Source organism: Bubalus kerabau, chromosome 5, assembly GCF_029407905.1.
Source record: "Bubalus kerabau isolate K-KA32 ecotype Philippines breed swamp buffalo chromosome 5, PCC_UOA_SB_1v2, whole genome shotgun sequence".
NCBI classification, from domain to species: Eukaryota; Metazoa; Chordata; class Mammalia; order Artiodactyla; family Bovidae; genus Bubalus; species Bubalus kerabau.
Window position 1 is genome coordinate 112254865 of NC_073628.1, and position 13815 is coordinate 112268679.

The following is a 13815-nucleotide window of genomic DNA, read 5'->3' on the forward strand; positions in this document are numbered from 1 at the left end:
CTTTATCCATGAGCTGTGACACCACTTCAGTCAGCTTAGGAGATGCGTAATGGGAGTTCCCAAAGCAGGAAAGGTGACAGAAAAATATTTGAAGAAATAACAACTGAAAATTTTCCAAATCTGGTGGAAACTATAATATCACCATCCAAGAATCTCAAAGAACCTCAAGAAGAAGAAACATGAAGGTAAAAAAAAAAAAACTATACCCAGGTATATACCAAAGTCAAAATACTTAAAACCATAAAAAGAGCATACACTGAGAGAAATACAGTTCATTTCGAGGATCAAGACTTCTCATCTGAAACAATGCAAGACACTGGATGATGGAGCAACATCCTTAAAATACTGAAAGAAAAATATTAAATTTATAATTCTATACTTATTTGGAAGTCCCTTTCAGATACAAAGGATAAATAAAGACATTCTCAGATATAAATGGTGAAAGAATTTATCACCAGCAGATCTACACTAAAGAAAGAATAAAGGCTGTTTTCCAGGCAGAAGTAAAGTTACTGATGGAATTCAAAAGAATGAATGAAAGAGTGAAGTGAATGGAAAACAAAAGAATGAAGTACACCAGAAATGATCAATATATGGGCATATATAGAACTTTTAAAATATATCCATAGAGTATAATTTACTATTCAAATTAATAAATTTATTAGGGAGTTATGACATACATAGAAGTAAAACAATTGACAAAAACAGTACAAAGGCTGAGAGAGAAGAAATGTAAGTATATTGGTGTAAGGTTCTTATACTATAAATGAAGTCAGATAATATTACTTAAAGGTACAATGTAATGTAATGTACTGTAATATAATGTATAATTATCTTAAAAACCCAAAAGAAATCACTAAGAAACCAAACAAAATGTTATATCTGACAAATAAAAGTAAACAAGGCAAAATAAAATCATAAAAAATACTAAATCTAAAATCATATAAACCATTTTCTGACCATGATACAATTCAAATGGAATTCAATTATTAAAATACCATTTGACACTGTAGCAATATTAAAAACACACACACACATTTCTTACAAATCAATTAAAAAAAGACAATCTATTAGAAAAACTGGTATAGGCTATGAATAAGCAATTCAAATAAGAAACCAAGATAGTCAAACAAATGAAAAAATTGTCCTCACTAGTAATTAAAGAAATACAAAAAATGCAAAACAACAGAACACACACACACACACGCAAGCATTTGGCAACTATCAAACCAGCAGAAACTAAAAAACAGTACCAAAGGTTGATATGGTACAAACTCACAGAAGAGCAATTCGGCAACATTTAATACGGTTAAAATGTACATGTAAACCCTATGAATAGCAATTACACTTCTTAAATCATTTAGTATTTATATATGAGCACAACAAGACATGAATAACAACACTAAATGTATTGCTGACAATCATGAATACAGAATAACTTAAATGTCCATCAACAGGAGAATAGAAATGTTCATGCAATGGATAACTATAGAGAAGTTAAACAAACTAGATCTATATTCATCAGTGGAAACCTCAAAAAGTAAACAAAAAAGGCATATGTCAAAGGATAAACACAGTTTGAAACTTCTAAATCATACAAACAACATTATATATGATTGTAGATACAAGTATATATTTTATTAAAAAAGGGTTATACACACTTCAGAAGGATCCTTGCAAACTTCAAATGGTGATTACTCTGGGAGAACAGAATGAGAAGAGAGGGTGTTAAGTATAAAAAAAAAAAAACAACGTAATTCTCAAAAGGCAGATCTAATAAAAAGTGTTACTATTTATTAAAACTAAGAGGGTAAGTTAAAAGTTGCATTATTTATTGCATTTTTCTGCATGTTGGAAACATTCATCAAGTTTCAGTTCAGTTGCTGAGTTGTGTCCGATTCTCTGCGACCCCATGGACTACAGCATGCCAGGCTTTCCTGCCCATCACCAACTCCCGGAGCTTGCTTAAACTCATGTCCATTGAGTCGGTGATGCCATCCAACCATCTCATCCTCTGTCATCCCCTTCTCCTCCTGCCTTCAATCTTTCCTAGCAACAGGGTCTTTCATAAGGAGGCACTTCTTCGCATCAGGTGGCCAAAGTATGGGAAATTTACTATCAGCATCAGTCCTTCCAATGAATATTCAGGATTGATTTCCTTTAGGATTGACTGGTTTGATCTCCTTGCTGTCCAAGGGACTCTCAAAAGTCTTCTCCAACACCAGAATTCAAAAGCATCAATTCTCTGGCACTCAGCTTTCTTTATGGTCCAACTCTCACATTCATACATGACTACTGGAAAAACCATAGCTTTGACTACACAGACCTTTGTCGATAAAGCAATGTCTATGCTTTTTAATATGCTCTCGAGGCTGGTCATAGCTTTTCTTCTCTCTTAAATGAGCAAGTGTCTTTTAATTTCATACCTGCAGACACTGTTTGCAGTGATTTTGGAGCCCAAGAAAATAAAATATCACTGTTTTCATTATTTCCCCATCTATCTACCAGGACGTGATGGGACTAGATGCCATGATCTTAGTTCTCTGAATGCTGAGTTTTAAGCCAGCTTTTTCACTCTCCTCTTTCACTTTCATCAAGAGGCTCTTCAGTTCCTCTTCACTTTCTACAATAACAGTGGTATCATCTGCATATCTGAGGTTATTGATATTTCTCCCAGCAATCTTGATTCCAGCTTGTGCTTCATCCAGCCCGGCATTTCGCATGATGTACTCTGCATGTAAGTTAAATAAGCAGGGTGATGAAACACAGCCTTGACGTATTCCTTTCCCAATTTGGAAACAGTTTATTGTTCCATGTCCGGTTCTACTGTTGTTTCTTGACCTGCATACAGATTTCTCAGGAGGTAGGTAAGGTGGTCTGGTATTCCCATCTCTTTAAGAGTGTTCCACAGATTGTCATGATCCACATAGTCAAAGGCTTTGGCGTAGTCAGTAAAGCAGTAGATGTTTTTCTGGAATTCTCTTGCTTTTCTATGATCCAACGGATGTTGGCAATTTGATCTCTGGTTTCTTTGCCTTTTCTAAATCCAGCTTGAACATCTGCAGGTTCTCAGTTCATGTACTGTTAAGCCCAGCTTGGAGAATTTTGAGCATTAATTTGCTGGCATGTGGAGATTAGTGCAATTGTGCAGTAGTTCGAACATTCTTTGGCACTGCCTTGGGATTGAAATGAAAACTGACCTTTTCCAGTCCTGGGGCCACTGTTGAGCTTTTCAAATTTGCTGGCATATTGGGTGCGGCACTTTCACAGCATCATCTTTTAGGATTTGAAATAGCTCAAGTGGAATTCCATCACCTCCACTAGCTTTGTTCATAGTGATGCTTCCTAAGGCCCATTTGACTTCACACTCCAGGATATCTGGCTCTAGTGAGTGATCACACCATCATAGTTATATGGGTCATTAAGATCCTTTTTGTGTGATGGCACACAAGCACGGTGGCTGCGTTTGTACAGTTCTTCTGTGTATTCTTGCCACCTCTGCTTAATATCTTCTGCTTCTGTTAGGTCCCTACCATTTCTGTCCTTTATTGAGCCCATCTTTGCATGAAATGTTCCCTTGGTATCTGCAATTTTCTTGAAGAGATCTCTAGTCTTTCGTGTTCTATTGTTTTCCTCCATTTCTTTGCATTGATCACTGAGGGAGGCTTTCTTATCTCTCCATGCCATTCTTTGGAACTCTGCATTCAGATAAGCATAGCTTTCCTTTTCTCCTTTGCCTTTTGCTTCTCTTCTTTTCTCAGCTATTTGTAAGGCCTCCTCAGACAAGTCTGCCTTTCTGCGTTTATTTTTCTTGGAGACGGTTTTGATCACCACCTCCTGTACAATGTCACGAAACTCCATCCATAGTTCTTCAGGCACTCCATCAGATCTAATACCTTGAATCTATTCGCCACTTCCACTGTATAATCATAAGGCATCTGATTTAGGTCATACCTGAATGGCTTAGTGGTTTTCCCACTTTCTTCAATTGAAGTCTGAACTGGCAACAAGGAGTTCATGATCTGAGCCACAGTCAGCTCCTAGTCTTGTTTTCACTGACTGTATAGAGCTTCTCCAATTTTGGCTGCAAAGAATATAATCAATCTGATTTTGGTACTGACCATATGGTGATGTCGTGTGTAGAGTCGTCTCTTGTGTTACTGGAAGAGGGTGTTTGCTATGACCAGTGTGTTCTCTTGGCAAAACTGTATTAGCCTTTGCCCTGCTTCATCTTGTATACCGAGGCCAAACTTGCCTGTTACTCTTGGTATCTCTTGACTTCCTACTTTTGCATTCTAATCCCCTATAATGAAAAGGATATGTTTTTTTTTGGTGTTAGTTCTAGAAAGTCATGTAGGTCTTCATAGAACCATTCTACCTCAGATTCTTCAGCATTAGTGGTTGGGGCAAAGACTTGGTTACTGTGCTATTGAATAGTTTGCCTTGGAAACAAATAGAGATCATTCTGTCGTTTTTGAGACTGTACCCAAGTACTACATTTTGGACTCTTTTGTTGACTATGAGGGCTACTCCATTTCTTCTAGGGAATTCTTGCCCACAGTAGTAGATATAAAGGTCATCTGAATTAAATTCCCCCATTCCGGTCCATTTTAGTTCACAGATTCCTAAAATGTCAATGTTCACTCTTGCCATCTCCTGTTTGACCACTTTGGTTTTACCTTAATTCATGGACCTAACATTCTAGGTTCCTATGCAAATATTATTCTTTATAGCACTGGACTTTACTTCTATGACCAGTCACATCTACAGGTGGGAGTTGTTTTTGCTTTGGCTTCGTCTCTTCATTCCTTCTGGAACTATTTCTCCACTCTTCTCCAGTAGCATATTGAGCGCCTACCGACCTGGGAAGTTCATCTTTCAGTATCATATCTTTTCACCTTTTCCTACACTTCATGGGGTTCTCAAGGCAAGAATACTGAAGTGGTTTGTCATTCCCTTCTCCAGGGGACAACATTTTGTCAGACCTCTCCACCATGACCTGTCCATCTTGGGTGGCCCTACACGGCAGGGCTCACAGTTTTACTGAGTTAGACAAGGCTGTGATCCATGTGATCAGTTTGGTTAGTTTTCTGTGATTGTTAGAATGCAAAGTAAAACAAGAAAACAATAATGTAAAAATGCTGTAATACCTATGATACCTTTGTTTCTGAACTGCCTCCCTCTTCAAAAAGATCTGAGTTCTAAAACTAAGATACCAGTATTTCTTCAATTCTAAGAGACGAAAGCACACAAAGATTAATACTGACAAGTCAAATGGGGAATAAGGTTAACAGCTCTCACATTCAGTATGAAACTTGTCTATCTTCAGAACAGAAGCCCCCACACACCCTTAAATGTGCCTGTAACTTCTAGTGTTCTCTTAAGGTCAATGGCTATAGTTATACACGAAGGGATCAGAGATTCCAATTGCTTCTTAGTCAGATTCTGAACAAATTATCCTGCTTCCAACCTTTACTCTATGAGGTATTTCATGCTCCCAAACCTAGGAAGGCCTTTTTTCCATAATCTAAATAGGGTTGGTTCCTACCAATTCCCTACCGCCAGCTCAATTTTCTCAGATCTAATCTATCACTTTTCATCCATCTACTTTATAGCTTAAAAAAGTATATTGTCTCTTCTCCCATTCTTTTGCCTTTTAAAAATCACCTTACTGTCATTTTAATGACATTAAGGGAGCAAGATAACTATATATATTCAGTCTATCATTAAAAAGTATTTTTATATCATTTACCACTATATGAAAATATTTATTAATTTAGTTTATCTCCTCAGCTATTGTGTCCTGTTCCCCTCAACACAACATACAGAGCAGAATTCTGTCTTTTCCACTACCTTTAACACAGCATCTAGCACACAGGAGATGCTAATAGAAAACTATGTTAAAAAGCACAGAAGAGCTTTGGCAACAATTTCTGGGATATGACACCTGAAGCAAAAGCAACAAAAAACAAGTACAACTATATCAAATGTACAAGCTTCTGCAAACCAAAGACATGATCAACAAAATGAAAAGGCAACCAACAGAATGGGTGAAAATACTTACAGATCATATATCTGATAAGAGGTTCATATAAAAAATACTGTACATAAAGAATTAATATAATTCAATAGCAATTAAAAAAAAAACCCAAATAATGAAATTTTAATGGGCAAGGGATTTTCCAAAGAAGATATTCAAATAATCAACAGGTATATGAAAAGGCGTTAAACATCACAAATCATTAGGGAAATACAGGTCAAAACCACAAGAAGATGTCACTTCACACTAGTCAGAATGGTCACCGTCAGAAGGACAAGAAAGAACACATGCGGGTGAGGATGTGGAGAAAAAGGAACCCTTGTGCCCTGCTGGTAGGGAAGTAAACTGGTATAGCCACTATGGAAAACAGAATGGAGGTTCCTCAAAAAAATTCAGAATGAAACTACCACGTGATCCAACAATTCCACTTCTGGGTATATATCCAAAGGAAATTAAACCACTATGTCAGAGAAACACCTGCACTGTCACGTCCAATGCAGCATTACTTATAACTGCCAGGATATGTTGATAACCTAAGTGTCCATCAGCGCATGACTGGATAAAGATGTGGTGTGAAAGTGAAAGTCGCTCAGTTGTGTTAGACTATCTGAGACCCCATGAACTATACAGTCCATGGAATTCTCCAGGCCAGAATACTGGAGTGGTAGCCTTTCCCTTTTCCAGGGGATCTTCCCAATCCAGGGATTGAAACCAGATCTCCTGCATTGCAGGCAGATTCTTCATCAGCTGAGCCACAAGGATGGTATATGTACATATAATGAAATGCTATTCAGCCACAAAAAGGAAGGTAATTCTGCCATTTGTGACAACATGGATGGACCTCATGAGCAATATAATGAAATAAGTCAGAAAGAGAGACAAGCACCATATGATCTCACATACATATGAATCTTAAAAGAACACACAAAAAACACCAAGCTTACAGAAAAAGATCAGATGTGTGGTTACCAAAAGCAGGGAACAGGGGAAATTGAATAAAGGTCAAAAAGTACAATTTCCACAACCTAAATGTCCACTAACAGAGCAATGGATAAAGAAGAAGTGATCAATACACACAATGGAATATTACCCAGCCACAAAAAGGAACAAGATGGAGTCATTTGTGGAGACATGGATGGACCTAGGCTGTCATACAAAGTAGAATTTAAGTCAGAAAAAGAAAAGCAAATATTGAATATTAAAACATATACATAGAATCTGGAAAAATAGTATAGATGATCTTATTTGCAAAGCAGAAATAAAGACACAGATGTAGGGAACAAATATATGGATACCAAGGGTGAAGGGAGAGGGGGAGAAATTGGGAGAACGGAATTGACACATATACACTATTGATACTATGCTTAAAACAGATAACTAGAACTTCCTTAATGGCTTAGAGATAAAGAATCCATCAACCAATGCAGGAGACATGGGTTTGATACCTGATCCAGGAGGATCCCACATGCTGCAGAGCAACTTGGCCACAACTATTGAGCCTGTGCTCTGGAGTCCAGGAACCGTGACTTCTGAAGTCCGTGTGCCCTACAGTCCGTGCTCCATGAGAGAAGCCACCACAATGAGAAGCCCTCTCACTGCAAGGCCCCACTCACCACAACTAGAGAAAAGCCTGGGCAGCAATGAAGACCCAGCACAGGGAAAAGCAGATAAATGAAATTATATTAAAAATGTTTAAATAAATAAAACAGATAACTCTGAGAAGGTACTGTATAGTACAGGCAACTCTCCTTAATGCGCTATGGTGACCGGAATGGGAATGAAGTCCAAAAGGGAGGGGTTATATGAATATGTGTAGCTGATTCATTTTACTGTACAGCAGAAACGAATACAACATTATAAAGCAACTACACTCCAATAAAAATAGTTTAAAAAAAAAAGGGAAAAAACAAATTAAAAAGTACAAACTTACAATTTTAAGATAAGTAATGAGGATACAATGTCTAACAAGATAACTATAGTTAACACTGCTGCTGCTAAGTTGCTTCAGTGGTGTGCGACTCTGTGCGACCCCATAGATGGAAGCCCACCAGGCTCCCCCTTCCCTGGGATTCTCCAGGCAAGAACACTGGAGTGGGTTGCCATTTCCTTCTCCAATGCATGAAAGTGAAAAGTGAAAGGGAAGTCTCTCAGTCGTGCCCGACTCTTAGCGACCCCATGGACTACAGCCTACCAGGCTCCTCTATCCATGGGATTTTCCAGGCAAGAGTACTGGAGTGGGGTGCCATTGCCTTCTCCAATAGTTAACAGTAGTGGATGGTATATCTGAAAGTTGCTAAGCAAGTAAATCCTAAAAAAGCTCTCATCATGGAAAAAAAAAAAAAAAACACCTTTTATCTATATGAAATGATGTTAACTAAATTTATTGTGATAATCATTTTACAATATATGTGTGTCAAGTCATTATGCTATACACCTTAAACTTATGCAGTGCTATACATCAATTTTGGCTTCCCAGGTGGCACCAGTGGTAAAGAATCCTCCTGCCAATGCAGGAGACACAAGAGACACGGGTTCAACCTCTGGGTAGGGAAGATCCCCTGAAGACAGGAATGGCAACCCACTCTGGTATTTCTCACCTATAAAATCCCATGGACAAAGGAGCCTGACAGGCTACAGTCCATGGGGTCCCAAAGAATCAGACACGACTGAACAACTAAGCAATGAGCAATGATATATCAGTTACATCTCAACAAATCTGAAAGAAAGAAAAGCAAATAAAAGATAAAGCCATCCCACTCTCCCTGCCCCCACAAAAAAAAAAAAAAAACCACCAGAGAAATTCCCACCATGAAAAAAGACACAACAGGGAGCCTCGTTTTAGTCGGCTCAACCTCAACTACTCCTTTCTTCCACTAAGAGATTCCCATTCTACTCAGTTTCATCCAGATCTAAGCTATGTTAATCAGAATCAATTCACAGAATTTCTTGAAAATCAAGTTGAGAGGCTCTTTTTCTTCTTTTATCAAAAAACATAAATTCACAAGTACAGGTGACCACATTATCTGCCATGGGATAAAAATCCAGTAAAAGAAAATCAAACCTGTCCCAAAGAAACAGTCATGAGAAGTAAAACAGAAACTCTCCTGACAACATTCAAATGCCTGATTTTATTTCCTTATAGTCACCAAAGAAGTGATGGTTCCAATGTTCCTAACGCTTGCTTGTTAAGTTACTCCTTTTTATGTGTGTGAGCTTCTCACTCCCTTATTCTGTCAATTTATATCCCCTTTGTGTTCAAGGTAGTTAAGGGTGGGTATCTGCTTATATTAACGTATACAGTCTTTATTCAAATAGAGCATACTCAATTCCTAACTAATACAGGCAAATTCTCATTTTGTATGTTTTACATTTATTTACCTGAAATAAATGTAACTTTTCACTTATTTAGATTCCATTACATGAAAACAGGACATAATTTTGTTTCAGTTCCCATCTTTCTAAATGCCCTTAGTTAAGCCATCGACTACTGCTACTGCTAACCCACACCTGCTGGAAGGATTTTATGTAAATTAAAATAATCCCTATTTTCTCCTCCAAATCCCACATGTGAAGAGGTGAAGATTCATTAGAAGAAAAAAGATCAATAATAAATGTTCCCCGTTAAAATGAAGCTGTACTTTCTCATGATCTGAACACTCAGCTTTTGTTAATAAAAACTGGACACTGCAAGTAAGTTGTATTATAAGGAATTTGTTCTTTCTTTCAATTGAAAAAGGGATATAAGTGATAGTTTACAGATAACTCCTGCTGAATAAAACTGGACTGACTGAGTAACACTATCCTATTATTTTAAATATTTCTATATCTTTTTAAAATAAAAATTTTAAAGTTCAGGGGCCACTTACTGCTTCCAGTTGTTTCTTCTTCTGCACTAGTAACTCCAGCATGAGGTTGACATTGGCCAAATCAAGGTTATCTTGGTCAGTTCCCAACAAATCCTGAAATATTTGCCACCTGTGGCCATTCTAAAAACAAAGAAGAAACCCAACTTAACAAAACTGTTTTAGAGAGTCAAAAACAAATGCTTGCTATTTTCTAATATGTTTAGTACATATCAAAAATAAACTATAATGTTTCAACCTATTCCTTCTCAGCTAGTGGCTCCCCAATGCCTTTCTAATTATAATTTAATCACTGCTACTGTTGCTAAGTCGCTTCAGTCGTGTCCGACTCTGTGCGACCCCATAGATGGCAGCCCACTAGGCTTCCCCGTCCCTGGGATTCTCCAGGCAAGAACACTGGAGTAGGTTGCCACTGCCTTCTCCAATGCATGAAAGTGAAAAGGGAAAGTGAAGTTGCTCAGTCGTGTCTAACTCTCAGCGACCCCACGGACTGCAGCCTAGCAGGCTCCTCCATCCATGGGATTTTCCAGGCAAGAGTACTATCTCTCCCTTAAATACATTTAAATAATATGAAAGGCACATTCAAGATATGTCAAGTCATCTTCTCCAAAGGTGTAATTCCCTTCAAAACAAGTGCCCAGATTTTAATTACCTAACCATATTTTCCACTTTGTATTTGGTAAGGTAATAATTTAAGTTCACTTGCTTCAGTAATTTGGGGTTAATCCTCTTAAATTGAGAGTCTTTTAAGTTTTTTTTTTCTCAAATGACCACCCATAGTTTCATCCTGCCATATAATTCTTTAAATGCAATGTGTTACAAGCCAACTGACTCAGTATTACCCCACCAGACCTTTCAAAAGGGTAAATTCTAGACAATTCAGACAAAAGAAAGCTGTTTATTGAATAGGATAATCCTAGATCTCCTTTAAGAAAAACCAGTAATATGCTAAGCTTGCATACCCAATTAGTATTAAACCCATGAACAAAGCAAAATGAAATGTATTAAAAATAGTAATAAGAGTTGAAACATACGGTGCTACTCACTGAGTGGTCCAATTTGAACCTCTTTTCCTCAAATCTTTGCTTCTGTTTGAGAATGAGCTCATTCACTGAAAACAAAAACAAAACAAAAAGCACATATAATCTGTATTTTTATTAAGTGATCCATCTAACTGTTCTATTTAAATGGATTCTATTTAACTTTAAAAAGTCTCAAATCTCAGAAAAAAAATGCTAAGCAGAATATGCTTTTTTTTTTTTCAAATTAGAAACAGTTTTGCCACAGCTACTACTACAACTGCCACTATTGTTACACTACTATTACTGCAGAAGGAAAAGTCCTCAGAATATGTACTTTCTCTTACATGTGTCCGTGATGACACTACAGCATTTGGAAGCAGTTCTTGACTGTAAGAGACCGTTCCACACTCCACAGGGTAACCGGCAGATTCTACGAGGGAGGCACTAAAGGTTTTCATTTGTTGTTCTTTTTTGCTTGTGACTTTTCTATAAATATCATGGTAAACACAGTCACCTATCTAAAAGCCATTCTAACCCTTTTAAAAAAAATAAGAACATGAGGGGCTTCCCTGGCCCTCCAGTGGTCAAAACTCCGCACTTCCACTGCAGGGGGCGCCAGCTTGATCCCCGATTGGGGAACTAAGATTCCACACAGAGCTCAGTGTGGTCAAAAAACTAAAACAAATAAATAAAAATAATAAATAAAGAAAAATAAGAATATTATTTTTTCCCAAATGTCAGAATGCCAACTGTCATATACTTTCAGAGAGGCTAGATCCCTCCCTGGCCCTACAGAATGATGCTTGACTTATCCTAAATCCATCTAGTCATATCCTCTTGACAGTGACTGACAAAATGGTTAACTACTGAGACCTCGTTTTGCCCAATAAAGGGTATGCTGTCTTTCAGAAGAGAAGGCCTGAACGAGTTCTTTGTCTGCCTTCATCTAGGGATGGTACCTGGAATCTCTTTGAGCCACCCTGCATCTCTCTTGAGGGGAGCTAGCCAAAGCACCAACACATCTGCTGCGGAAGGAAGGCCAGAAAGACGGAAAGAACTGATCATATCACTGAGATATCAAATTAACTCAATCTAGAAATTCTTTCTCTGTAAATCAATACATTTCCCTTGATGTTCCAGCCACTTTTAATAGATTTTTCATCTTTAACACCCAACTGATTTAAAAAAAAAAAAAAAAAAAACTGATAAAAGAAAAGAGCAACTAGCACTAAGCTAGTTTAATGTACTAGTCTTTAATTTATAGACATTATCCTATGGGTTATTCTTTGCATTCTAGAGATGAGCAAATACTAGAAAGAGCACAGGTAAGTTACTCATGGTGACATATAATACCAGACAAAGCTAGGATATAAACCTATCTAATACTTCCCACCACACCACAATTTACTAAAAGTATTTTCTAAAAAATCAGAGAGATACCAGGCCCACACTAGAAACAAAGGTTTAAAGATAAGACTCAACCTAAGTAAGACTTAAAGACACAAGCAACTAAGAACAAGCAGACAAACACATACAATGCATCAGTTATAATATGATAATCAGGACCATCACTGATATGGATTTAAAAAGAACACAGGACAAGGAGTTATTAAAATGTTAACAAGTAGACTTTCACAAAGAAGGTTAACATTAGAACTGGGCAATAATAAGCACACAGAGACTCACTAAACAGGAAAAGAAGTGGAAAAGAATTCAAATAAGGGTGTGTGAGAAACTCCCTGGTGATCCAGTGGTTAGGACCCACTGCCATGGGTCTGCACTCAATCCCTAGTCAGGGAACCAATGTCCACCAAGCCACATGGTGTGCCCCCAAAACGGGGTAGGGTGGGGGTGGGAGGGAGTAGAAGGGTAAAATCTGAAGAAATCTCATTTAACACTGGCCATGAATGTTCCAAACCCTTAATTGTAATTCTCTGGATCCTTATAATAACCATAGCACTAAGAACAAATAATGCCTTTCTCAGACGTCCTTGGTAGTCCAGTAGTTAAGAGTCCACCGTGCAATGCAGGGGACACAGGTTTGATCCTTGGTCGGGGAGCTAAGTTCCCACATGCCATGGGGCAATTGAGCCCGCATGCCACAACCAGAAAAGACTACATGTTGCAATGAAGAGCCCACACTCCATCACAAGGACAGCACAGCCAAGAACAAACAAACAAACAAAATGCCTTTCTACTGCTAAAGATTTCATTCTAGCAACTGTCATTTTAGAGGCAAGATAGCAAAGTAAAAGCACATACTCAAGTCAGGACCGAATCCCAATTCCACCATTTACTGGGGCTGCTGAACTTTACACAAGTTACTTGCCTTCCTGTGCCTTAGTTCCCCCAGGAAGGAATGCAGATGACAACAGCTACCTGTGTCATAGGACTGAGAATGTATCAAGTGCCTGGAAAAGTACTCGGCAGTAGTAAAGACATTATATGTGTTGGTGACTTTTTTTAAAGCAGAGATTTTAAATTTTGTATGTATGTTGTCTTTTACATTAAAGAGTAAGAAGGTCATTCATTAGGGAGGTAAGACCATTCAATTTACAAATTTTATCCACAGAGAACACTAGAAAACAGATTGCTGGGGGTGGGGGGGGGGGGGGGGCGGTGGTAGGGGCAGAGGGGTGCTGGAGGTGGATCATGCATCACGGAAGGACAAGGAGAGCTGGAGTAAGCCCTCATAGGAGTGCAGGAGAGCAACCGCAGAGGTTGGAGGAGACACACCCCCTGGCCCTGCATGAGCCTCCCAGCAACAGGAGCGAAAGACAGCCCAGTTCCCGCAATCCCCAGACTCACTTGCCCACAGGCCCGCTCTGTAATTTCACGTTCTCAGTCACAAGCTTCAACACTGCTTCCCAGTCCTCGCTGGTGGCCTGGA

At 38.3% G+C, this 13815-nt stretch overlaps 1 protein-coding gene across 6 annotated transcripts in view; it reads right to left on the minus strand.

Moving 5' to 3' along the window:
- COP1 (COP1 E3 ubiquitin ligase) overlaps window positions 1-13815 on the minus strand; it is a 236665-nt gene that overhangs the window by 181847 nt on the left and 41003 nt on the right. For 4 of the 6 annotated variants that reach the window (XM_055582739.1, XM_055582741.1, XM_055582737.1 and 1 more), the window contains exons 4-5: window positions 10938-11014; window positions 9907-10026 (exon numbers count right to left, since the gene is read on the minus strand). In XM_055582739.1, coding sequence (XP_055438714.1) covers window positions 9907-10026; window positions 10938-11014 — 197 coding nt within the window. The remainder of the gene's footprint in view (window positions 1-9906; window positions 10027-10937; window positions 11015-13815) is intronic. The other 2 variants (XM_055582740.1, XM_055582738.1) reach the window with 1 other exon arrangement.